This window comes from Bradysia coprophila, unplaced genomic scaffold, assembly GCF_014529535.1.
Source record: "Bradysia coprophila strain Holo2 unplaced genomic scaffold, BU_Bcop_v1 contig_138, whole genome shotgun sequence".
Classification (NCBI taxonomy): domain Eukaryota; kingdom Metazoa; phylum Arthropoda; class Insecta; order Diptera; family Sciaridae; genus Bradysia; species Bradysia coprophila.
This window is the reverse complement of record NW_023503409.1, coordinates 5,967,591-5,992,023: the sequence shown is the minus strand read 5'-3', so window position 1 is coordinate 5,992,023 and position 24,433 is coordinate 5,967,591. Positions and strand designations below refer to the sequence as shown.

Here is a 24,433-nt window from a genome sequence, read left to right as displayed (position 1 = left end):
TTTTCATGAACCTTGGTGAATCATCACGAATTTTCCCTAATTTTACAAATTGTGAAAATCACAAAATTCGCGAAAATGGGATAAAATTGAAATCAGCACTACATACCACATTTGTACTGCCTGTACGATCAGGTTGAACTCGTTTGTAGATAGTTCCATCTAACGCTTTTTAGGCCTTGGTCCGGTCGATCCTAAGTCTCTATGATCCTAAGTTATTTTCCTTAAGCCAAATTTCAGCAGTTATCCAATACTATAACATTTGCTGATCGGATACCATACACAATCAATCAATAGAATTGAACTTCCACTACTACGACAATATCCGGCTCACCACACCAATACAAAGTCTGTTCAAAGTTGTATCAATTTTCCCTAACTATTCTCCATTTCATCGAAAAATTGCACGAAACTAGGCAATATTGTTGTTAAGTCACAGAAGAATAATTGTACATAGACTTGGTACACACAGAAGAAGAAGAAGAAAAAAAAAATTAAAATCATGAAAATAAACTCCCAATACTATTTAAGTTTTCCAAGTTATTTACTCTCCAGCCAGAAGCAAATAGTGATGTTGGCGCTATTTTTCACTAAGAAATTAAAAGGAAGGATATTTCTGTTCAGTTTTCCGTCTGAACGTTACATTTAAGTAGAAAATGTTTCTGTACACAGTCCTGAGATGTAAGCCTGTATGTGTATATTATATGGAATACAATTTGTAAGTGAATGAATATACCAAGTTCTAAGATGATGAAGAAAAAAAAAACGTAAACATCGTTAATAGTGCCAGAAGACCGAATGTTCTATGTTATTTTCTATTGAAAGAGGGTGTCTGCAGTCAGATATAGACGCGATGATGGTGATGGTGGTTCATTTCGTTCCTACACATAACAATTTATCCTTTGATAAGGGTATGTGTGTTTCACGATGGATATAAAGTAATTTAAAGTTTTGCAAAGCTTTTATATAAAATAACTCACTTTCTCGTATTATGTTATACGTTTGGCGCAGAAGTCTTCGTATAATGTATGGTGGAAATTCTTTAAGAAATTCTTTTGTTGACAGTTTTTGTTTCACCTTTTCCTTCCATTGTGAACATTAAAATGTTCCACTGACATGTTTTTAATTGATTTTCATGAGAAAAGTTTTCCTATTTTTGGATTTTAAGACGAAAAACTGATTTGACTTATCAAATTCACCAGATTAAGTGAGAAGTGCAGGAGAAACTAATGGTGAAGACAACACAATAATTTTACAAATAAAAAAACCAAAGAAAATGTTTTAATAACAAATAAGGCGTCTTTTACTTTCTTTAAGACTAATTTCAAAAATCCCGCCAATTATAAAAAATGTTCGTGAGTAGATCGTAAATGGGGGTATAGATCACTAAAATGACCGCTGGCGTGACGATCGACGGTTCGGTTTTGTGTGCAAACTAATGACAACCAACTTTGCTTCTAAGGGAATTCCCCGTATTTAGTTCATTTACATTCATTTCAAAGAATTGGACGCACTCACTTATTCATTACTATGTGAAATTGTGAAGTTGGTTTCAATTAGTTTGCACACTTTTCCCCACCATTCCTCACGTTTCCGTCATCAGTTTCACCAAACGAAGTTTCTCCAGTACATATAACCAACTCCATTTCAATAAGACAAAAGTCAGCAATATGAGTCTCAATCAAAAAATTGATCATCAAAATATTTGATCAACTGTAGATCAATGTACTATGTCTACTTCAAGGGTAAAATGAAGCAGAAAACAATTTTGCAAAACATTCATTTCCTCCAATCAGTACTGCAAAATATAGTCTCTGTTTAAAAACACTTGCACATAACTCGAATCAATATTTATGGTGGTGTTTGTTGACACTTTGTGCTTCAATTAAATTCTTTTCTCCCATATTTTAATTAGTACGGTTAAACCAATCAGTCAAGCATCAGTTTATTGAGATGAAGAGGAAAACCAACTCAAATTAAAAAATTTAAAGATACCAACGCACTTCAAGCATAAATGGTACTCTAAATAGAACACTGTAACTGGACAGTGTGTCTTACAAATTTTTGCACTGTAAAAAAGTTAGGTAAAAATTTTCAATCAAAATACTTGGCAGTTGCCACTACCATCACTCATGCTCGCAGTGCGTTGATGATACCATGGAAGACGACGGAAGAACAGAAATGGTATGACGTTCGGATTTCATTGCTAGTGCCCAATGATACTATAAAGTCCGGTTAGTTTTTTTCTTCTCTCAATCAATACACAATCAGTTGGCGAAATTGTGTGCGATAGGTTGATTTGTGGATGAGTGATGGTAGGTATTCCTGTAATGATCTGATGTGACAACGGTTACCGATGGTCAGCAGACTCTGATATCGAAACTTTAAATAGCAAACACAAACTTTCCACTCACCAGGTGATCTAACAACCGATACCTAATAAAGTGGTAAAATCGTTGGATTTTACTGAACTATGGAAAAAATTCCATTAAAATATTCGTCTATCCGCTGTATCCATAGATACTAATATAGACATTCGCATGTAAATTTAAGACGCTTATTTCGTTCATAATTTTTGACTTGAACAGAATGAGAGTATCTATCATATTGTCGACACTGTTGTTGAGTCAGGTATAAGTGTACATACATTGTGTGCTGAAATTCTGTAAAGTTAATTGTGGTTCCTGTTTAGGCATCAATTGCTTTTGGTACGTATACCGTACCCATTCTAAGTAATGGGGAATTTTTATGCAATGGAGCTATAATCCACAACGCATACATTGTGACGACAGCCAGATGTGTTGCTGGAGCAAAACAAAGCCAACTAATTGTTAGAGCCGGAGCGGAAGACTGCAACAAAGGCGATGGAGTAAAGACTGAAGTTTCCAAAATTATTACACACAAAAAGTTCAACGAATCAAGCCATGAATACGACATAGCCATTTTGAAGCTCAAAGGATGTCTAGCTATTTCCACTTCAAATATCGACGTGATACCCATATCAGAGAAACGTACGTCCGATGAAAAATGTTTATTAACTGGATGGATATATAGCAAGAGTGTTCCTGTCCATGGGTCATTACAGTTGAAATCAGTTAACGTTTATCGTAGATCAGAATGCGAACGAGTGGCTGAAGTAAATATAACCAAACGAATGTTCTGTGCGGCTGGAATAGCTAACGAGAAATGCATTGACTTTGCCACCGGAAGTCCATTAGTTGTTCAAGGAAAGCTCGTTGGAATTAAGTGCTTTGGTTTTCAATGCAATCAGAATCGACCAGACGTTTTCACTAATGTTGCTGTGTTTGGTAAATTCATTCGAAAAGTTATTAAACGGCTGTCTTAGTGTAGTTTGGTATTTCTTGAGCGACTTTCATTGTCGCTAACATAGTACGATCATCAAAGAGATGATTCTCCTGATTCGGTTGAATGAAAGGCAAGACTTAGTACAAAAGACTTTGGTTTTTAAATATATTTTCAACCAAATAATAATCCTTAAGAAATAAAATTTGACTTAAAAGTTAGACCTACAAAATTGTTAGAAATGAAAACATTAAGAGCTAGAACTGGACTTTCAATTTTTTTAGTTTTAATAAAATTTAAAGCATCCTTGACTTATGAATTATTTAACAAAAAAAATAATTTTCACTTGCAGCGATAACGCAACATCGTTATAAACAAAAAAACAGGAACAGTTGGACTATCAATATCTGAATTAAACGAAGCTTACGGCAAATAAATGGGAAATAGTTGAGATGGAAGTAATGGTTCTTTACAGGTCGGACAAATATTTCTGGTTGTAACGGCTCTTTCGATACAAAACTGACAAAATACATGACCACATTCGGTTGTTCTAACGGGTAGTTCCAGTAAGTTTTCCTGTAAATGGTTTGGGTATATGCAAATGGCTTTAGTATACGCAAAAAAAAATAAAAATTTCTCTTCATACCATGCAAATCGGACACTCGGTAGTTTTCTTGGTTCCAATGCCAGTCGTTTTCTCCACAATCATTTCTATGTCGAAAACAATCGAACCGTTTCGGACAAATGATTTGCCCTCGTCTAGTAGGTCGTCCCAAGTTATAAAGCTTCTGCAACCGTGCGATACAGACTTTCGAGAGAATTTGTGCTTTTTGCTGAATTGCCACTGGTGAGGGCGCTGCACTGGATCGAATGATTTCAATTGAAAACTGGCTGCGGCCTGACACGACCACCTCTTAGTATCGCTGTATGCGCAATTCAGCATAACAGCCATGACCCTCTCTTTATCAATTTTTCGCGTGTAGACTTTAATACGCCATGGTATGCCGGACATTTCGAACACCGGTGAAAGAAATCCACACGAAGCATTTATGTTGTCAATCGTTAAACGAACGAATGTCAATTTCTTGACCAAATCATCCGACAATTTCATCGGCAAGTTCGCTTTAACTTTTACTTCCAAAACAATGGAATTGTTCTCGACGTAGCTCTTCGCTGGATCAAACAAGTCTTTCAGTGAAATAAATTTTTTAAATCCATGACTGAGATGTTTAGCACTAAACTCTCTAGGCGATTTAAAGGATTTTTCGTACGCTTGCCGACACAATGAAATTAGTTGCACTCTACACGATGCCATGCACGACCAATCTGCAGATTTATCCTTATTTAGGCTTTTCAGATATACGTTTAGTGCGTCCTTACGTTTATGCACTTTAATTTGCCATTGCAGACCGCGTAATTCAAAAATTTCCGAGAAAAATAAATTTTTCTGCTTAATTTTCACGATAGTAAAGCGAAGAGTTAACTGTGGAACCTCCATTTTTGATGATCACTTTATAACTGATGCTTCTTCAACGAAATTGAATTTAGACTCGTTTGTCGAACAGAGACAAATCCGTGTGAAGCAGTTAGACTGCCGGACAAAATATATCTGTGCATGTACAAATGTGCTACAGGGTGTCTCACGTAGGACTGTACTAAATATTAATCACTGCAAGAACAACATGCTTAGGTCTTATCATCTTTCTTATATGAGGAAAGACCAACCAAACTCTTTACTTCGGCATTGACATTTTTTGTGGAATGAATTTGATTAAATTCGCTTTGAATAGCTGAATGAAATTTGTGTTACGGATCATTCATAAATTAGGTCACCCTTTTTCAGTGTTGTCATCAAAATTAAATCTTAAATAACTTGAGAGGTACACGACCTGCAAAGTTAAAACTTGGCTCTAACCTCCAATATGTGAGGATAGAGCATATAGTTTTAACTTCAGAGAGCGCGTATTTCTCGCGTTATTTAGGATTTGATTTTGATGACAGCACTGAAAAAGCGTTACGTAAAAGCCTACTTTGAAATAAGTGACGTTTTTCGTTTTTCAGCTCATATAAACAATTGTGTTTGAAGCACGTTTTCGACGCCCTCAGCATGTAATAGTATTTTACATGACTAGGGATAAAAAGATGAAAAGTAGAGTTTTCGTGTGAATTTTGTTGATCCGAGACGAAGCCAAGGTTAATAAACACACGAAAACGAGACTTTTCATTTTTATCCCGAGTTATGTAATGGATTTTACATGCTGAGGGCGTCGAAAGAGGTGCTTAAAACATGGAAAGTACGGTTTTCGACGCATGTAGCATGTAAAATACTATTACATGCTGAGGGCGTCGAAAACGTGCTTCAAACATGAAAAGTACGGTTTTCGACGTATGTAGCATGTAAAATTCATTACATAACTCGGTATAAAAATGACACGTCTCATTTTCGTGTGTTTATTGAGCTCGGCTTCGCCTCGGATCAACTAAATTCACATGAAAATAGTATTACATGACCTGGTATAAAAAGATAAAAAGTACAGTTTTCGTGTGAATGTTGTTGATCCGTGGCGTAGCCGAGGTCAGTGAACACACTAAAACGAGAATTTTTATTTTATCGCGAGCTATGTAATGGATTTTATCGCATACGCGGTGTGATTTCCCGAAAAAATTATTCACCTAGGATATGTAAACAAACATTATACTTCTGTAAATTGTCAAAGTGTCATTCGCATATCTTGTTGTCTCGTTTTCGCTTATGCGATAAAAAAGAATATGCACGTATAACAAGCCGTCTCGGCAAGCCTCGACCGCCTTGTTATACGTGCATAATATTTATTACATGCTGAGGGCGTCGAAAATAGTGCTTGAAACATGAAAAGTACGGTTTACGGTGCATGTAGCATGTAAAATGGTTTTACGTCTTTAAAGGGTGCACATTGTTTACCGTAAAAACAAGCGAATTTGTTTGAATGATTGGATCATCTGAAAAACAAATGCGCCACTCATTTGAAAGTCACCGACTGTAATTTATGAATAATCCCTTAAAGTGAGAGGATTTAAGAGAGGGAATTACAAAATTTTGGCAATCGTGAGCCACATTTAGACAATGTCTAGCCTATATAAAATGAGTTTTATTACACTCCGAAACTAATTCTCGTTATAATCTGCTAAAAGTACTCTGAGTACATGTAAAACGGTGCCTCCAAATCAATTTTTTATTTCTTTTTTTAAACATTAATAATGGCAATACAGTTGCAGAACGCCATAAGATGTTTATAGACAACAGTAATGTATTATCTATCTACACTCTACAGATATACGTAAATGTATGCAGTATGTATTATTTCTCTTTGAAACAGTCTGACTGTCAAGACGAATAAATTTTTGACATGGAATAGAGAATTTATAGGTAAGTAGAGATTATAGTCGTGGGGCGCATACACCACCTGTTCGAATAAATTTCTTTAAATGAATTTTAACTTTGCGACAAGTTTTATTTTTCTATAAATAATGCAACAGCACATTTACCTTAGCAGAAAAAAAAAGTTGTTCGTCGAGATCTTTGTGGAATATTGAAGTCAAAATTTCCGTTTCTTTTAATTTTTCTGAAATTTACCATGAATTCCATACATTTCATATTTCGTACGATCGGATTGTCAAAAGATAAGACATAAAGTTATAAAGCTGCACGTTACCAATTTATTCGAAACAAGGAAATCCAGCCTTACATTTCCTTTCACGGGGATTGGGTCTGAATGTTTTCAACTCTACGTCTATATATTTCCAATACTGACAGCACGCTCTGCCTCACTTTGTCGAATCACTCCATCCCTATTGAACGAAGACTTTGGTAACATTTCATATTTTGAATAAAAATAAAATCGAAGCTAAGTACAATGACATTCAACATTAACGTTACACTTTTTCGTTTCGACTTCAGCTGGTCAGTTTCGCTGTTTTCACAGAGATCAAGATGTGTACGAATGATCGACTGAATGAAGGAACAGAAAATACCCTTTACAGTTCCTACAATAACTAGAAAGATTAACATACTGGGACAGTTGTTATTCGCATAGCATCTGAACATGATGCTATGATATTTTTTAATAGATGCCAATGGAAGTAGGTGGGACAAAGTGTTCGCCTAGTTTCTCCTTGGAGTACTTTAATAAATAAAAAAAAATATATATTTTTGGAAGAGTGGTAACCTGGTAAAACAGTATTTTCAAAGTAATTCACTTCTTTCAAGCAAAAATTGCGAACTGTTCGGAAGAATGTATGCTGACCAATCCCTTCACAATATGTACTAGATTATTCCAATTCCAATTATGAACCGAAGTTACAGGATTTAGGTGCCATTGATAGAGTAGAAGTGCGCAACAAAATATGTAATGCGGTTACTAATTTCAAGAAAGCACCCAATAGATATGGTACAGTTGACGAAATCATCAAAGCTAACATCATTGCAACGAAACAGTTCTTATACCAACATCCAGAATTGTTAGTGCTGAATGCGGACAAAAGCAATGTTACTGTTGTAATGGAAAAAACCGAGTATAATGACAAGATGATGACTCTGTTGAATGACCGTACAACATACACAGTGCTGGAACGTGATGTCAGCAACCAGATTCAGTTCCAATGCAATGCTCTTATCACGAAGTGGGAAGACCATCAATATATTACCAACAATGAAGCAAAATGGATGAGAACATACAACAGTGTTTGTGCTAAAATTTATGGTTTGGTGAAAGTACACAAATCAGGGTACCCGATAAGACCAATTGCATCCAGCATTAATTCACCTACATACCAGCTTTCTAAGATGTACAGCAGGATTCTAAAAAAATGTGGTAGGAAAAACGTACCGGTCGATCAAGAACTCTACTGAATTGGCCAAAAAATTACGAAAAGTTAGACTTCCACGAAATCATGTCTTAATATCGTTGGATGTAGTATCTCTCTTCACCAAAATACCAAGCGAATTAATCTATGCAGCCATTCATAAAAAGTGGAGCATAATCAAGAAACACACCAACTTGCCGAAAGATGATTTTCTAGAAGGTTTGCGTATAGTAATTGAAAAGTGCTGTTTTCAATACGAAGGAACCTTTTATAAACAAATTTTTGGCGCACCAATGGGTTCACCGTCATCATCAGTTTTTGCAGATTTAATTCTTGAAATTCTGGAAGAAGTGGTCATCAATAAGCTTGGTTTCAAGCTACCTTTCTTCTGGAGATATGTTGATGATATACTCACAGCGGTTCCAGAGGACAAAGCAGATCAGATTCTGAAAGCATTTAATGACTACAACCCACATGTACAGTTCACCATTGAAAAAGAATCCAATCAAAGAATTTCGTTTCTAGAATTGGTTATCATAAGAGACGGTTGTAGTATTAAATTGGATTTGTATCATAAACCATCATGGTCAGGTAGATACATGAATTTTGAATCACACCTTCCATTGGCCTATAAGAAAAACACAGTCGCTTTGTTGACTGAAAAGATTTTGGTACTATCTGACCCAGATTTTCACGAACAAAATTTCCAATTACTAAGGAACACGTTGCAGTCTAATGGATATCCTAGCAAATTGACGGAAGACATCATTAGTAAAACGAAGTTGAAGATTGCAGAAAAAGACAGCCGTTCAACCCACGATCCACTACCAGCTCATGGACTACAACATGATAAGCCAACTGCAGCAATTCCGTATTCCAGAGGCTTGTTTGAAAGTCTGAAATCTATTTGCAAAGAACATTTTACAACAGTTGGTAGAGGTGACAACAATGTTAAAAAATATTGTTTCAGCATACTGAAAGACAAGACAGTCAAGTTGGAACAATCTAATGTTGTTTACAAAGTCACATGCTCTTGCGATGCCATTTACATTGGACAGACGAAGCAGAAGTTGAAAAGAAGAATGTACCAGCATAAATACAACGCCAAGATCAAGAACATTGATCATAGTGCCATCACCGAACATGCTGTTACATTAAATCATGAACCGAAGTGGGACGATGTAGAAATCCTCGAATTTGAATAGAACAAGAAGAAACGTTGTGTTTTAGAAATGATCCACATAAGGAAGAACCCAAATTGCATCAACAAACAGAAAGAATCAGTTTTTCTATCGACTGCATACAATAACATCATTTGAATTGTCGCACCGAATGAGAATGCCATTAAAGTTTTGTTAGTCGTACTTTTGTAAAACGGATGGCAAAGCTTTTCTAGGAAGTGGTTCTTTACGTTTTCAAAGTTACTGTTGTGATTTTGCCGGTTGTTGTGGAGGAGTTTTTTTCTGATTTTATTAATGTTTTTGAGGAAGTGTTTGTTTCTGTAAGTTGATTTTGCTAATGTAGTGCGAATAGCATTTTCTTATAATCTGTTTTATTTATGATTAATGCAGATGGAACATACACAGAACCTTTGTTGTGGGCAGTTTTTGCTATTTTGTACGAATGTAATTATACATAGGTACGCTGTGTCTCTTTATACAGCTATGATTTGTGTTGTTATCAATGAATTATTTTTGTTACAGCCCTGATGATGTTCTTGAATTAAGAACGAAATATATTGGCAAAAACTATTGTCTTTTGGTTGAGCTATTCCGACAATCTTAATATATACTAGATTATTGTTGATCCGTTTCAACAATGATCCGACAAATGTACTAGAGTATGTACAAAAACTAAACTAAAATAATTCTTGATAGCTCGACGAAAGGACCAGTGAAATAATATATATTTTTCGTAGCTTTAAAATAAAATAGGGAATGCAGATCATACTAATGTTACCTCCACACTGGGCTCTGCATTTGTTTCGACTTTATCTGAACCAGTTCGGTAATATTCGTTGATTTATGTTTGATTGATTTTCTCATTTGAAAGCTTGACAAATAGATGGACAAACAACATGATGTTATATACATTCATGCATATATCCATCCATACGTACATATCGACAATTTTTACACAACCATTTTATTTCTGATATTTTTCGAATCAAAATCCTCATCCACAATTTCAACCTCACCATACAAAATACATAACAATCCATCCTCCAGTAGATGGTCCCAGGAGATGATACGCTTCCTCCTGAAATATAATATATATCTGTATATAGCACGAGTGTAAATACACAACACGCAAAACAAAGGCTTCAATAAAAAAGCGTGAATTTAAGCGATTGCGGATAGTCCACAGAGAGATTTCGTGATGTTTGATATATGTTTAAGCAAAATTTATTTATGCGAATAAAAATGAGTTTTTTTTACGCAAATAGTCTGGGGAACGAGGAATAATATTTATATTGGGATTGGGATTGGAAAAAAATGGGAAAGGTACTGAAAACAATACGTTAGCAGAAGTGATGGAAAGTAGAGTAGAATGCTAGCTAGATCAATTTACGTCTAAAAGCATCGGCATAATCTATCTGCAAGAATTCAAAATGGAATATTAACACATTATGGAAACTTCTCATTCGAAATATATCAATGAGAATATAATGCAAAGCACATCCTTCACCCCTTTTTCTGTCCCAAATTTATATTATGCTTCATACGTACATAAAATGTACTGCCTATGCTGTATAGCACAAAAGTAGCAATCCGTGTCACAGCTAATTGCTATGTGACTTCCGATGATATCAATGATATCAACAGAATGTGTACTGGATAAGAGAATGAAATGTATTTTGTACGATTCGTTTACTTTCTCCTATACTTCACCATTTTCTGCGACAATTTACAATCAAATGCGAAGTTTTCAATTTTAAATGCGAGCTACGTTCATTGAATAACAAATTTTCATTTGAATGATGAACACAAAGGTATTGTTTGTTCTGCGTTTTCATTCCGCAGGTAATATATTAAACGAGAGCAATGATATGAATGTTTATATGGGATGTGTGTACAGTCGGGATGAGAGTTAATATTATGATCTCCTTATAGTCAGTCGGTTGTATATGTTGTACTTTACTAATTTGTATCTAGGCATGTGTACACCTTCGCTGAAATATATTCAATTCTCTGATCATTAGAGCAAAACGATACGAGAGTATTCAAAAAAAATGTTAGTCAATTTTAGCATTAGAAGCACGAATTACGTTCAGAATGTTCGACTTCAAGTGTACGACAATGAGAATAGTTGAATTTAACTGGAATAGTTCAATCGTTAATTGGTTGTTTGTGGGGTTGAGACGTTGTTTTTGAACTTGAAAGAATAATGTTGTAATATTCCCAGCAAGCAAAACGTGAAATAACTGACAAAGAAAACCAAGCTTGATGGCATCTCGTAATCCATTGTACGAAAGATTTGAGTTTTCTTTAATTTAAAACAGTGAGATCTGCAGTTGCGGTGAGATCCGTCAATTTTCAAACATAATTCATTGTATTCACTCCACAAACGCTATCAAAGTTAGTCGCATTGGTTTCTCACAACGAGCAGCCAAACTCATCTTTTGATATCTTAAAGGCCGACAAACCGCCACATCGATTGGAACGATCACCAGCGATTTCTAACGCATTATTGTGGGAGTAGCGCAAGGTTCTATAATTGGCCCGCTCCTGTTCATTATGTACAGAGCCTAATAAGTACTTCGCACTCGATGTCATAAATAACTATTACCTAGAACGATAATCTCGATGTTATCCCTCTAGGGCAAATTTGTTTACCTGTTCTCGGCAGATAATAGTAGATTATGCACCTCTGTCTAAAATGTTTATTTTGACGATTTGGAAATTATGTACCGAGCCGAAGTAGGTATATTCCATCTGTCAAAGTGACGTTTTAGACGTCAAACATAAGAAATCTTTCAAGTAATCAGTAATTTTGTTGATTTTTCTTAAATTGTTTTTCACGAACTGGATTTTTAAAAAAATAAGGAAGAATTAACGAAATTACCGACCGTTTTACAGAATACGTCAGAATTGTCAAATTCCATCCTTAGAGACATAACCTCATCAATATTTATATGAAAACCGATCTCTACGGATGAAATCGTGTTCGTTAGGCCCAAGGTTCTGAAAGAACAGGTTAAGACAGCACAGCTCTGAGTTGATCACGAAGGCGGTGCAACACAATTCACGCCGTAAGTGCGGTCGAAATTCAAAATGGAAAGTTCGGAGGTCGTTCTAACGTAGCGGCATTTTCATGGAAGCGTTGAAATAACTATTTCGGTTCACTTTTTCATCGAATCGTTCACCTAAAATTCTAATTGAGCAGACACTTTGTTGGCATCGGGGAATCTGACACATCATCAATTTGTATGGTGTGCCAGATTACCCTGAGCCACTTTGTTCACGTTTGAAACTAGAAAAAAATGTTTGAATGGTTTTCTTGTAAAATAATAAGCGCAAAAATTTCCGCCACACAAGAAACAATTATAATTTCACGTTTTATACATTGGGAATCTATAAAATTTAACGTTTTTGTTGATCCTGACCAAACATAAAATTAAACGGCGGCCCAATAATTTCAATTTCAATGTTTTTCCTGTTTTTCACAGCGTTGACAGTGTAGCTGTCAGTGTTCGTGGGCGACACTATCACTTCTCTGGCTTCATCATCTCAGTAACATTTTGCAATCCGTTTTTTGCATCACGTATAAAAAATGCGCAATTGATTGAATACGTCCATTGTTTCTATATATATTATGTGTCGGATCATTTGTGTTTAACAAATTTTAATAAGTCGTCATCAAAAACCAATTTATAATTTTCGCGAGAACTCATTCGATGTGCGTACATACCGTAAAATTTATGTTTTCATTCAATTGAATTTTAGTTGTCCATTTTATCATATGACGCTGAAATGCTCACTCCGTCTATCCCAAGTATCTAACCTAAAATATTTTTGTTTGACAGTTCATCATGAGAGCGTCGTTGAAGAAAAACACAGACTGTGTAACCTTACCCGTAGGTGGTTCAACATTCGAGATATTTTACCACAATAAGATATTGGGAAGACTGCAGAAAGCCGCACTGACATTTGGCCCAAAGCCAAATATCTTCTACGCCCTCTTCAAGGAGAACGATGTGGACTTTGAAATTCATGTAGCCAACAAGGATCAAAGCAGACCACTTTGTTATTACATGAATGTTAACAATGAGGAAAAGGGCTTCATTGTCGATGAAAATTCAAATTGGGCACTCAAAACGATGCAGTCAAATGGCAACAACTTCCGTTTCGTTCGTCAGTCTAGTGAAGCGGGAAAAGAGCTGGTCTCGACGGCAGCTACTGCGCATAAGCTGTCCTTTCGAGAAGCATCAACTCTTGTCAGTCAAATGAAGTTTCAAGTCAAATACGCAAAGCCAATTCGCAGCCTTTGCGTACAAGTCAAAGTGGTCGACGAAGTTGGAAAAACAATCTGCCGTCAATTTGATATGAAATCGTCAGACAGAGTCGGCGATTTGAACAGACTGATGACAGAAGCAATCGGAAAAAAGATTCAAGAAATCAGATGCAACGACGAATTGATTAGCAAAAATCAATTCTTGGGAGATTTTGAACAAAACATTTGTGCCGGCGTCACGTTTGACATGAAATACCACAAATCGATTTATTTGAAGACCAACCGAGGCAAGCGAATTCGTTTCGACATTTTCCCAATGGATACATCCAAGACGTTGAAAGTGAAAATCGAGCACAGAACTGGAATTTCTGTAGATCGTCAAACACTCTTTTACAATCGAGCCATTCTTGATGGTGATAGAAAATTGTTCGAATATGTTTATGGCGACGGTGACAGTATTGATCTCGTTGAAGATGGAATCACAATCACTTTGGAGTGTAAGGATCAGAACATCTGGAAGAAGCGAGAAAATACATTTTTTGTCGGCCGAACTGACCAGATCAATGTCTTAAAACGTAAAATCCAAAACGTTCTGGGAATTCGTCCAGGTCTTCAATTTCTTCAGCTGGGAAATCTAACCCTTGCCGATGAAATGACGTTCAAATGGTACACCATCGAAAACGGTGACACGATTCACCTAAGCTACGATCGGTATCCAGTTTGTGTCTTCGGAGCTCTCTACAAACGGCATCAGTTGGAGGTATCTCCTCTCGATAAGATTGTACACTTGAAACGTCAAATTGAGAAAAAGTTGGGCTTTCCTCAAGTTCAGCAAGGATTGACATTCAAATGGAAATTGTTGTCCAATGATGACGCGACGATTGAGGAGTCCGAAATCACATTTGGTGATTCGCTCTACTTGGCTGGTTTCATTAAAGGAAATGTGCCAATATTTGTGAAGACGTTGACTGGGGAAGTGATCACATTGGCAGTTAAAATCGAAGCAACGATTGAAGACATAAAGTTGATGATTCAAAACTACAAAGGAATTCCTCCAGATCAACAGAGACTCATCTTCGCTGGAAAGCAGTTAGAAGATGGACGAACTGTTTCTGATTATAGCATTCAAAGGGAGTCAATGTTGCATTTGATTCTTCGACTTAGAGGAGGTGGTGGATGCAACTGTAAAACTTGTCCTGGCTGTCTCTTTTCCTTGAACAATGAAGAGCCGCTAGTCTATCCGGTGGGTGAGAGAGGAGCAATAGGACAAGGCGCCAAATCCGAGCAACAATTCCGATACGGTTCCTTCGACGAAGATAAGTCTATTGAGATTGAAGAATTTATCATAGAAATGCGTATGATGAACTAAAATACCTTCAATGTAAAATAACAAAAATTGTCAAACTTTTTGGAGCAATAATAAATACAGATTTGTGTGGATTTTTCCGATGTTTGGTTGATGGAACGAAAAATTTACACTTGCAATGCCAATTAGAATTAGTCAGACACTCGATCAGTTTCGACGTTGAAGCGACTTCTAGCATCACCTCCGTTGCTAATGGTAGACATTCGTTTCGTCAAATCATTTCTTATAATTTTTATGCGGTAATTAGATTCGATTGACCATGTGCAGAAGATTGGTGATAAAATGGTTTCTAAAAGCATTGACAGATGTTCAATTTTTGAGTGGTAAAAGGTCCAAATAAATTCAGTTGTCTCTGTTCTTAAGAAGAAGTTGCATAAACTTACTCGATTATCGGTTATCCTTAAAGCTTATGACTTCACCAAGTTCAAGGACTGACTATTTCGTCATTGTCACTGCGGCATGGATTTCGTTGAACAACCAATTTAGTCTCATCTGACGGTAAAAATAGCTCCAGTTCATGAGAATACCATTTTGCAGTATTCGGATTCTTCGATGCGCACACTTCCAATGAACTTTACTTTTGAGGTCATCGTAAAATTGATGAAAATGGAACGTCTAGTTAAATACTTTGGCGGATTCCGTTTCGATTCAATTCACAGATGCGTGTCACTTCGGCTCCAAAAAATACTTTTTCCCTGTGATACACTTCACAGTGATCGTTAACTAATATCTTCCTTTGTAGCAGGTTCAAAATCTTTTTCACGTCTTGGGCATAAATTACGGAATTTTTCTCATAATTTAGGCCCTCAGGGCGACAAGCGAAAGTGCCTAAGGTTCACAGCAGATGCGTATACATCTCTTCATTTAAGGGGCCGAAAACCCGAGGACAAAGAATTTTCAAGAAGAAAATCCCCTGGGAATTTTCAAAGATTTTCCTTTCGTTTTCCCAGGATTTTCAGAGGTTTTCTTCTCGATTTTGGATGATTTTTAATTGTTATTAATTTACCAAGGGTGAAAATAGGACATTGCAACGGCTTGTTTACGGCTAGAGCAAAACGATGGTCTTAATTCGCTCGAGTTGAAATTTTTTATTTTTCCCCGAGGGGAACACCTAATTTTTCGTTCCTGCGTGCGGTGAATAACCGTTTTTATCGACGAAACAAACACATTAACGTGTTATATTTCACCATTTTTTCAAACCCAAAACAACAGTTGCAAAGACATAAAACTTGTTCACATGGGAAACAAGAGGTAAGAAAAATAAAAAAATTTCTCACCTGAACTGTCATCAGAGAGAGAGCGTCAACATTTGAGTGTAGAAAATTAGGTTTTTTTAAGACGCTTGGATGAAAAAAATAATTTTCTAATTTTCAAGCATTGATTTGATTTTCTTGAATATTTTAAAGCATTTTATATAATTTTGCGGATTTTCTACGAATTAGAAGATTTTCTTTCGTATAATTTTGCGGATTTTCCGACGCAGTGGAAATTCGTTGATCGGGAATAAAATATAATTTTCGGTAGTTAAGATATTTAAATGATAAACATTGTAAATTTGCGTGGCATAAATGTATTGTCGACGGTGTAGCATCCCTTCAATTTAATTTTGCTATTTATTATTCAAACCTAGTGAATTTTAGTGAAAAATATTTTCAATTTAATTGTCACGTGTCAATAATATTCCGCAATTTTGTGTGCCTAATGTAATTGATTTCAATTGGTAAATTATTGAAGTTATTCGGAAAAGAATATTTAATAATTTCTGTTTTTCAAAAACATTACCATCAATAACAACATTTAAATGCAATCTCGTTCCATTGTATCAAATCAACTTCACCAGTGTTCATATATATATAGTTGAATGTTTCAAGCTCAGTATACGCCACCCACCAGCCCCTAATTGTTTATTGGAGCTATTATACGGATACACAATTTACATGGTAACATCATCAATTCGGACCATTGCACGATTCTCTACGCTTTATGTGTAATTGGTTGATTGTGGTTCATTTAGAAAAATTTAAATTGAAAATGTATAAGCCGTGTCTGTATGAATGTACACACAGTGTGTACACACACATGTATACATTAAGTGTCAGCATATTCAAAAATTCCAATTAAATTTGTTGATTTTTTTAATTTGCGCGTGCATTTATTTGCATATATACCAGACTCTCTCGTATTTGGCCATTTTTCTCTCTGCGCACCGCTAGTAACGATTGAAATTATAATTTAATTAGAATCGACGTTTTTCTTTTCCATTCAACCAAATTTACTGACACAACAAATGGGGTTGAAATTTGGTTGGGGTATTTTTGATCTGTTTTTCAGATTTGAAGAAAAATTAACGTTTTTCGTAAATGCTATGAACAAAATCTGACATAAATTGTAGTACGTATACCGAGATAATGCATACACAATGTGTATTACACATCGTCATATTGTTTATTTAATTCACGTACAAGTTTCTTTAACTTTTCTTTTTAGAACTTTTACTTTACAACCAACGTACGTTAAAAGTTGGAAGGCTTAAAGTTCTGCAGTTGCAAAATTAAAAAAAGACGAGAAGAAGAAGAACTTAATTGAACATTAAACTTTAATGAATGTGTAGCACACATGTTGATTTATACTTTTCGTGCAAATATTTTATCTCAGAAAAGATGTTTTCAGCATCCAGCCGAAAAGAATGATTAATATTTCTCCACGTTCATTAACCCGTTCCATTACACCGTTCATTAAAGTCCGCCGAAATGGGATATCTTTTAGTAAAGACTAATTTTAACACGAATAGAATAATGTTTGCTTTTTCCAAGGTTGTCTATGAGAAGGTTACGCCAACCGCCATTTTTTCGCTGTGGCCGTATCGTAAAAAGAAAATGGCAGCTATCGGTAAATAAACTGCATTTTAAAACGAAATTCCAACTGGACAAATATTTTGTATGAAAATTACACCAAAGTTCAGCGGATGTTTTGCGATAACAGCCCCAATGATCGGCGTAACCTCCTCATATAAAACCTTCGCTTTTTTGAAAAAGTGCGAATAGAAACCCCGATCCAGGATAGTCTTTAATTGTATTGTACATTATTTGCTATTCGAATGTTTCGGTAAAATAGCACAGACTTTTTTTTGGTTCTGATCATCTGGCTATTTTTAAGAGCATCAAAGGTAACCGCGGTAAAATTACTTATAGACTTACTCACGATATCATTTAAGATTTTACTTCAAAAATGTTGAGTGTTGAACACTCGGAGAAATCGAGGGAATGTCGTTTTCAACAGATTCTACAAAATTTCTAGTCTCACAAATTCGACATCGATATTGAATGGTTTTTATTTTTTGTGTAACACAAATTTCAACTGAAAAATACCAAAAATTTCATTCAATAAAACTGTCAGATCCTTAATAAAACAACAATGTGATAATTCAATGCATTTCAAGCAAAAGTGATCATAAACGACAACTGCCAAATAGATTAGTATTTTGTATAAACGCTTGCTTTATAAGCAAGAGGTCCATGGTTAAAATCTCCTTGGGGGCTTTTTTCATATATCATTCTCATATCATCTTTTCAGTCTTCATGCACAAAAATTGATTCCGACATCTTTCGGTGAAAGTCCGAAGCAATTCAACATTCAGAATAGTTTTTACCAAGGTAAATATAGTGAGGAGGTAATGCCATTCAGACGCGCGGCCTAGCACATAAGTTCGATGCCAATGACATCTTTTTTTTAAAATCGGTCGACTACGATTTGCTTGTATTTCACACAAAAAATTTCACTATCTCACAACAGATGGCCAGACTTTCTATTTAATTTTTTTGCTTTCAACGAAGGGATGAGATGGCGTTTGTATCGAACTTTCGTGCCACCGCACACTGATTCGGTTATATATAGCAGTACCTCCTCACTATATTTACCTTGGTTTTTACAATGTTTGACAGTTGTGTGAGTCACACAGTGTGACACACTGCCAAGTTTCAGTACTCTGTTATAGAGAGAAACGAGCAATTTTCGGGTGACAACTTTCCAACCGATAAACGCACCGCATTGTAACTTTTTACGTCAAGATATTTATTTGTAAGTGTTTTTGGTCCACATATTTAACACATAGAAATGCATATGGAACGAGTGGAACAAAGGAATAAAGCGAATGAGAACGTAAAATAAAAACTTAAAATGCGATACGTTTAGAAAATCTCTAAAAAAGAATTTAACTCGAATCTTAAAAAATGAGCTGCCATCATGTTTTGAAGCAAGGTGCAAAATAAAAGTAATAAGAACATTAAAACAGGTTCAGGCTCATGACAGACTCGATATCTATAACTCCTTTATCGAACGCTTCCAATTTAAAAACAAGGACATCGTTTGTATTAATTGTTTAGACTTAGTCAACGAAACCTACGAAACATTTTTCCAAAAAATTGAAAATCAGAAAAACATGTTACGGGTTAAAATATGTGAAAAGTATTTATCGAAATAAGAAAAGAAAACTAGCATTACAACACACCACCTCAAGTAGAAGATGTAACGTAAAACGACAGCAAATTGTGCAGATAGTTTGCCATTTTGTTATATCGTTTAAATTTTTGCAGTTAGATTTTCTTCAAATATTGTGTAAAGTTATTGGATTGTTGGAATAAATTGTCATCGAAAGGAAAATATATATACGAAGGATATTTGCGAATCTACTTGCTTTCTGTAAAAAAAACATGCAAATTATACGTTTCAATGAAGATTTTTGTTACATTTTTTTCGTGTAGAGCTTTTTTTCGGATAGCTGATTGTGTTGTGCCATAGGAATGTACATTTCACCGATTTTTATTTTAATAAATGACATTTCTATTTGAGAACTATAGATGACAGTAGTGTATATATACGCATAGCAGAGAAACATCTATAAAATAAATTCGAATAAACAAAAGTCGTCTAGATTTGCATCTTCACATAAACACAAAAATAATTTACTTTAGTTCGTAATGCTTTTGAAAATAAAACATTTTCTCATCCGCCAATGCCATATGAGGAAAGGAAAAAAAAATATTTAAATAAAACGAGTCATTTCATATTTATATTACCAGCATACAAATATATATGTATCTTACACAGAGAGATTTCGTTTTCCTTTCTTTTGCGTTTTCCACTCTCCATCATATCAAAAATATTGTTATTTGAGAAAAATGATATGCCATTGGATGAGGAAGTTGTTGTTTTTGATGGTTCTTTTCAATGTTTATGGTGGTGAAAAAAACAACAACTTAATGTTTTGTATGGGGGACCATAAAATATGATGGTTGAGATAATAAAATCTGGAAAGTCATAAAAACTATGAAAGAAAAAATATAAAACACTCACTAACATGACTAATGACTTTCCATTAAACTTATGACCTAAAAATGCCTACAGGCTAATCATAAAGCAATAAAATCATATTTAAACTAAAAATATTTTATTTTCCATCTTTGCTGCAAGTCATCGTTGAATCAGGGATTCATTTTTGTGTTTTTTTTTTGCTCTGATCTATTATTTGCAAATTGTTTTTTCTTATTTACATCATCAGCAATAATTCGAATCGTTGTCTATCGTGCGAGCAATCCTGCTAAAAATTCTAATGCAGCACACGTACCCTTAGACTGCACTACATAAATACCAACAAAGTTTGCTGTTAATTTAGCTGATCATCTTGAATTTGAATACAAATATCCTAGTCATAAACTGAAACTTTCGAATGATTACGTTGATATAAAGATAGTCGAGGACATTCATCCAGAGAAACTACAACAACTCTCGCATATAAATTTGGTATTTATCTCCAAAGTAAACACTTAAATTTGTTTAAAACCAAAGGCACAAAGAGTAGCAGACACAAAAACACCCCTCAAGATGCAATTGAGATGTTTGACTTGCAAATTTGGGAAACTGAAAATTTATCTGAAATACGTTCATTTTCACGACGTGTGTACTAACTACGTACTTGCGACGGTATATATATGGTTGATATTATGTGTACGTTAACTGGGAATGTAAATATAATGCTGGCACGTAGAGAATATTCATATTAAGTATATTGTAAAGTTCCTTAAAGGTTCTGCACAAATTATTTTGGCTGAAACTAACGTCTGGAATCATCATTAGTATGTCGATTTAAGATGTTTGGCAAAAAACTATTTTATCAAGAAATTATTTATCACCCATTCAAGGAAGAATCATGTCCGGGTGCAAATAGTGTATAATGGGCTGGTCAAACCATCGATTAACGATTTCACTTGAACAAAGACATAAAATATCTGTTATCGATAACGACGACAAAAATAATGACAAGTTCTGTGTAATATGGTCCTTTATATTGTAAAATGCATGTTCAAAAAATTGAAGTACAAGATTTGAAATCAACCGATTAAAAATACTTTGATCGATGGAAGTAATAGACCCGATAGTAATACTGGTCTGTAATAGATTAACAATGGGGCAAATGATGAAAATGGTACTTCTTTTCTAATAGCTTCCCGCTGCGCGTGAGCTCTGGTGTTGCTTTTAGTACGTTGCAAAATTTCGCAACTTTAAAACGAGCTCCGTACCGTACTCGTAAACTTTGAATTTTGAACTAATTTTTCAATGCAACTTCTCCAGTCTTCGCGAGTTTGCTTAGATTTCTGAGTGATGTAGGCATACGATTCGGTTGACACTAAAAAAAGTTTTCTACGTCTTCTTCAATGAAGTGATGTGCCTGATGATATGCCGCAGTTCGCAGGCAGTCCTTTTCTTCTTCTAAGCCGTTAGTTCCCTATAATCTAACGGTAGTCGTCAAATTTGCCGAAAATAAAGCTTGATTGCATCCACACAGTGCTGACCGTAAAGCTTGATTGCATCCACACAGTGCGGGTAGAATTCCATAGCTTCAAAAAATAATTAAATTCGTTGTGAATATTATGATACAGCACTGACCAGAAACTGAATTTCGAGTTCTTGATACCTTCATAATCCATTCCTGCGACAGTTACGTAGAAACTAATACTAATTTTACAAGATCGAAGCATTGCGAAAAACTGTTAGTGGACTTGAGGAAGTACCTTTGCCTCTGCAATTTTAAATGTCATACAAACTTTCGTACATTTGAACAAATGCCTAGCTCCCCACATCTAAACTATTTTTGTAAACTCTAAAAAATACGGGTGCAAAATTTTAGCCCTCCGGACCAGTAAAACTCCATTCCAGATGAATTTTCGACTCTTACTGTAACATGAACAGGCCTATTGGCCATAGATGACTTTTAGCAAACAGGTATATCCACTGGCAATGAAAGCTTTATCTTCAATCGTCGATGTCAAAATATAAAAGGAAATGTGCTCTAACTACCAGACAAGAATGTAATGTAAAAATGAGAAAAATGTGTAACGTGGATGACGAAATACTCGCTACGCGTTAAAGCTCCGAAAATTTCATGTAAACAATATTGTTTAGATGCAACGCACAGTGCGTCGCGCACTTCAAGGATATATAAATAAACAACTTGCTTTGGAAACTCGCCTTTGGCTTGGATATCTTGGATATACAAACTCCACACTCGTCAAAAAGACATACTTGTGAGTTTGTTTTTATCACAAAGTTGTTATCTCGTCGTGTAAGGAATTACTTTCAATGAATCCTACTAGTTTCTCGATATATTTTTCACACCCTCGGATTGGTACATGTCTTCCAAATCGTCATAAGAATAAGACAGAAGTCAATAATCTACTATTGTCTGAATAATAGCGAGAAGCGACTGGTCAGGCAATGATATTTAACTACATACATGAAGTATTCTTTTGTGAACTGACTTTCACAACATTTTGTGAAAATTTACTTAATAAGCAGTATCTATTGTACGCGTTATTACCAATAGGAAACCTCTCGTCTCAGATTCATATATTTAACAACATTTATAAGAGAATAATTTACCTTTATTACTCAGAAATAATTTTGAAAATCTCTTCTACCAAGAAAAATCAGTTTTCTTGTTCAGTTATGAACATTGAAAGGCCATATAAGTTAACCGTTTAAAAGGGAAGCTACAGCATTTCCACTGAACTCATTCAAATTTATATGCACTTTCATTTCGGTTCCGTTTTCCCTTTTTTTCTCGTTCAAGGGTAATACACCCCCGCATTTTCATTAAATATAAAAAATCAAACAGATATGGGCAGACAAAATAGAATTCATTTTTTGCTGGGTACTTATACATATTTTGTATGAATAATTTTACAGCCTGTTTGGCGGAACCGGCGGAACTCACTATAACATATGATTTTTGGGTATTCGAAAAGTATGGCATAAATATTTCTTGTTTAATGCTGTACACCAATAAGATTCGTATCCCCCGACCGTATATGTAGTTTCAGTAGTAATATCATATGAAATATTTGACGACTGGTTAAAATTTGGGAACGGGAAGCGTATCAGGCTAAGTAGCATTATTTACACAATGCGAATTTTGCTTTTATTTTTCTGTATCTATTTAATAATAAAATGTACTCGCTGTCTCTATACATGTAGTACATTCACCATCAGTTAAATGAAACAGTTTATACTACTCATTCGTTGATTTTGTGAAAAGATTTCAGCATGAATAACAATTTATGAAAATTTTGTATATATTTTTAGGTCAATGACTACGATTTTTCCTCTCTTTTTTTCTGAACAGCGTACACATTATATTTCAATTACTTAATGAAATTTTTTGGTGGAAATTTGCATACATTTTATGGTTTTATTTGAATAAATATTATTAAAGTGCATTATACCATAATATGCTCTCTGTGCTACTTTATGATCTTTCATGTAAATAAATCACTCTTCTTATAGAAACTGATAACTATATGGACATTTCCGACAGCGATCCGTTGGCACGGTAATCGATTTTACAAGGCAGGAAACCTTCATTAGTAATATTTTCCATTTTATTAACTTTCTATTTTTCACATTTTTGACCATAGAGAATTAGTCCGATAAAGAAAACGTCCAAGAACTATTTGTAAGACTTCCTGGTTGCGTCTTTTTGTATTCAATTTCACTGTGTTCCTCAATTTTATGTTTGAAACACTAAATAAAGAAATCTTGTGGCCATCGTTGCATAGTTTCTACATTTGTTTTTTTGCAGTTAACATCTTTTTTTTATTGATTAAACCCTAAATTTGTATCAAAGCATGAAACAAATTCCACCCATGGAGTGGCTTCTATTCTTACCAAAAATTGCCCTATTATATTTATCCAGAACCATGGAAACTGGCCTGATTCAAGAGAAACAGGAGAAAAGTTAAAAACTTAATTAAGGAACAATTCAACAAATCATGAAATCAGAGTATATACAAAATCTCGTCCAACCGTCCGAATTCATCTTCTCTAAACGTACCCATAGCACAAGCTGCATTTGACCGCTGTAAAGCAATACCTATCCTTTGCTTCAAATAAGCCTTACATCTAGTTTCACCAGTTCTT

General features: G+C 35.0%; 4 protein-coding genes across 4 annotated transcripts; 3 read left to right on the top strand and 1 right to left on the bottom strand.

Moving 5' to 3' along the window:
• The first annotated feature begins 2,513 nt into the window (after positions 1-2,513).
• LOC119073717 (trypsin 3A1-like) lies at positions 2,514-3,496 on the top strand. The gene is made up of 2 exons (XM_037179340.1): positions 2,514-2,628; positions 2,690-3,496. The coding sequence occupies exons 1-2, from the start codon at positions 2,587-2,589 to the stop codon at positions 3,341-3,343; spliced, it is 696 nt and encodes a 231-aa protein (XP_037035235.1). The 5' UTR covers positions 2,514-2,586; the 3' UTR covers positions 3,344-3,496.
• On the bottom strand, positions 3,453-4,839 carry LOC119073713 (probable inactive serine/threonine-protein kinase fnkC). Its single transcript, XM_037179336.1, has 2 exons — positions 3,947-4,839; positions 3,453-3,876 (listed from the first exon to the last, which is right to left on the bottom strand). Exons 1-2 carry the CDS (start codon positions 4,796-4,798, stop codon positions 3,724-3,726), a joined length of 1,005 nt encoding a protein of 334 aa, XP_037035231.1. The 5' UTR covers positions 4,799-4,839; the 3' UTR covers positions 3,453-3,723.
• A 3,596-nt stretch (positions 4,840-8,435) lies between these two features.
• On the top strand, positions 8,436-9,347 carry LOC119073205. Its single transcript, XM_037178515.1, has one exon. It carries the CDS (start codon positions 8,436-8,438, stop codon positions 9,345-9,347), a length of 912 nt encoding a protein of 303 aa, XP_037034410.1.
• A 3,498-nt stretch (positions 9,348-12,845) lies between these two features.
• On the top strand, positions 12,846-15,030 carry LOC119073699 (polyubiquitin-like). Its single transcript, XM_037179299.1, has 2 exons — positions 12,846-13,041; positions 13,169-15,030. The coding sequence occupies exon 2, from the start codon at positions 13,175-13,177 to the stop codon at positions 14,963-14,965; it is 1,791 nt and encodes a 596-aa protein (XP_037035194.1). The 5' UTR covers positions 12,846-13,041; positions 13,169-13,174; the 3' UTR covers positions 14,966-15,030.
• Positions 15,031-24,433: the final 9,403 nt, after the last annotated feature.

Bases quoted from the DNA above. Each gene is read 5' to 3' on its own strand.
- LOC119073717 (XM_037179340.1), top strand. From the start codon at position 2,587: ATGAGAGTATCTATCATATTGTCGACACTGTTGTTGAGTCAG. The intron at 2,629-2,689 runs GTATAAGTGTAC...GTTCCTGTTTAG, and splicing joins CGACACTGTTGTTGAGTCAG to GCATCAATTGCTTTTGGTAC.
- LOC119073713 (XM_037179336.1), bottom strand. From the start codon at position 4,798: ATGGAGGTTCCACAGTTAACTCTTCGCTTTACTATCGTGAAAATTAAG. The intron at 3,877-3,946 runs GTATGAAGAGAA...AACCATTTACAG, and splicing joins CCGAGTGTCCGATTTGCATG to GAAAACTTACTGGAACTACC.
- LOC119073205 (XM_037178515.1), top strand. From the start codon at position 8,436: ATGGGTTCACCGTCATCATCAGTTTTTGCAGATTTAATTCTTGAAATT.
- LOC119073699 (XM_037179299.1), top strand. From the start codon at position 13,175: ATGAGAGCGTCGTTGAAGAAAAACACAGACTGTGTAACCTTACCCGTA.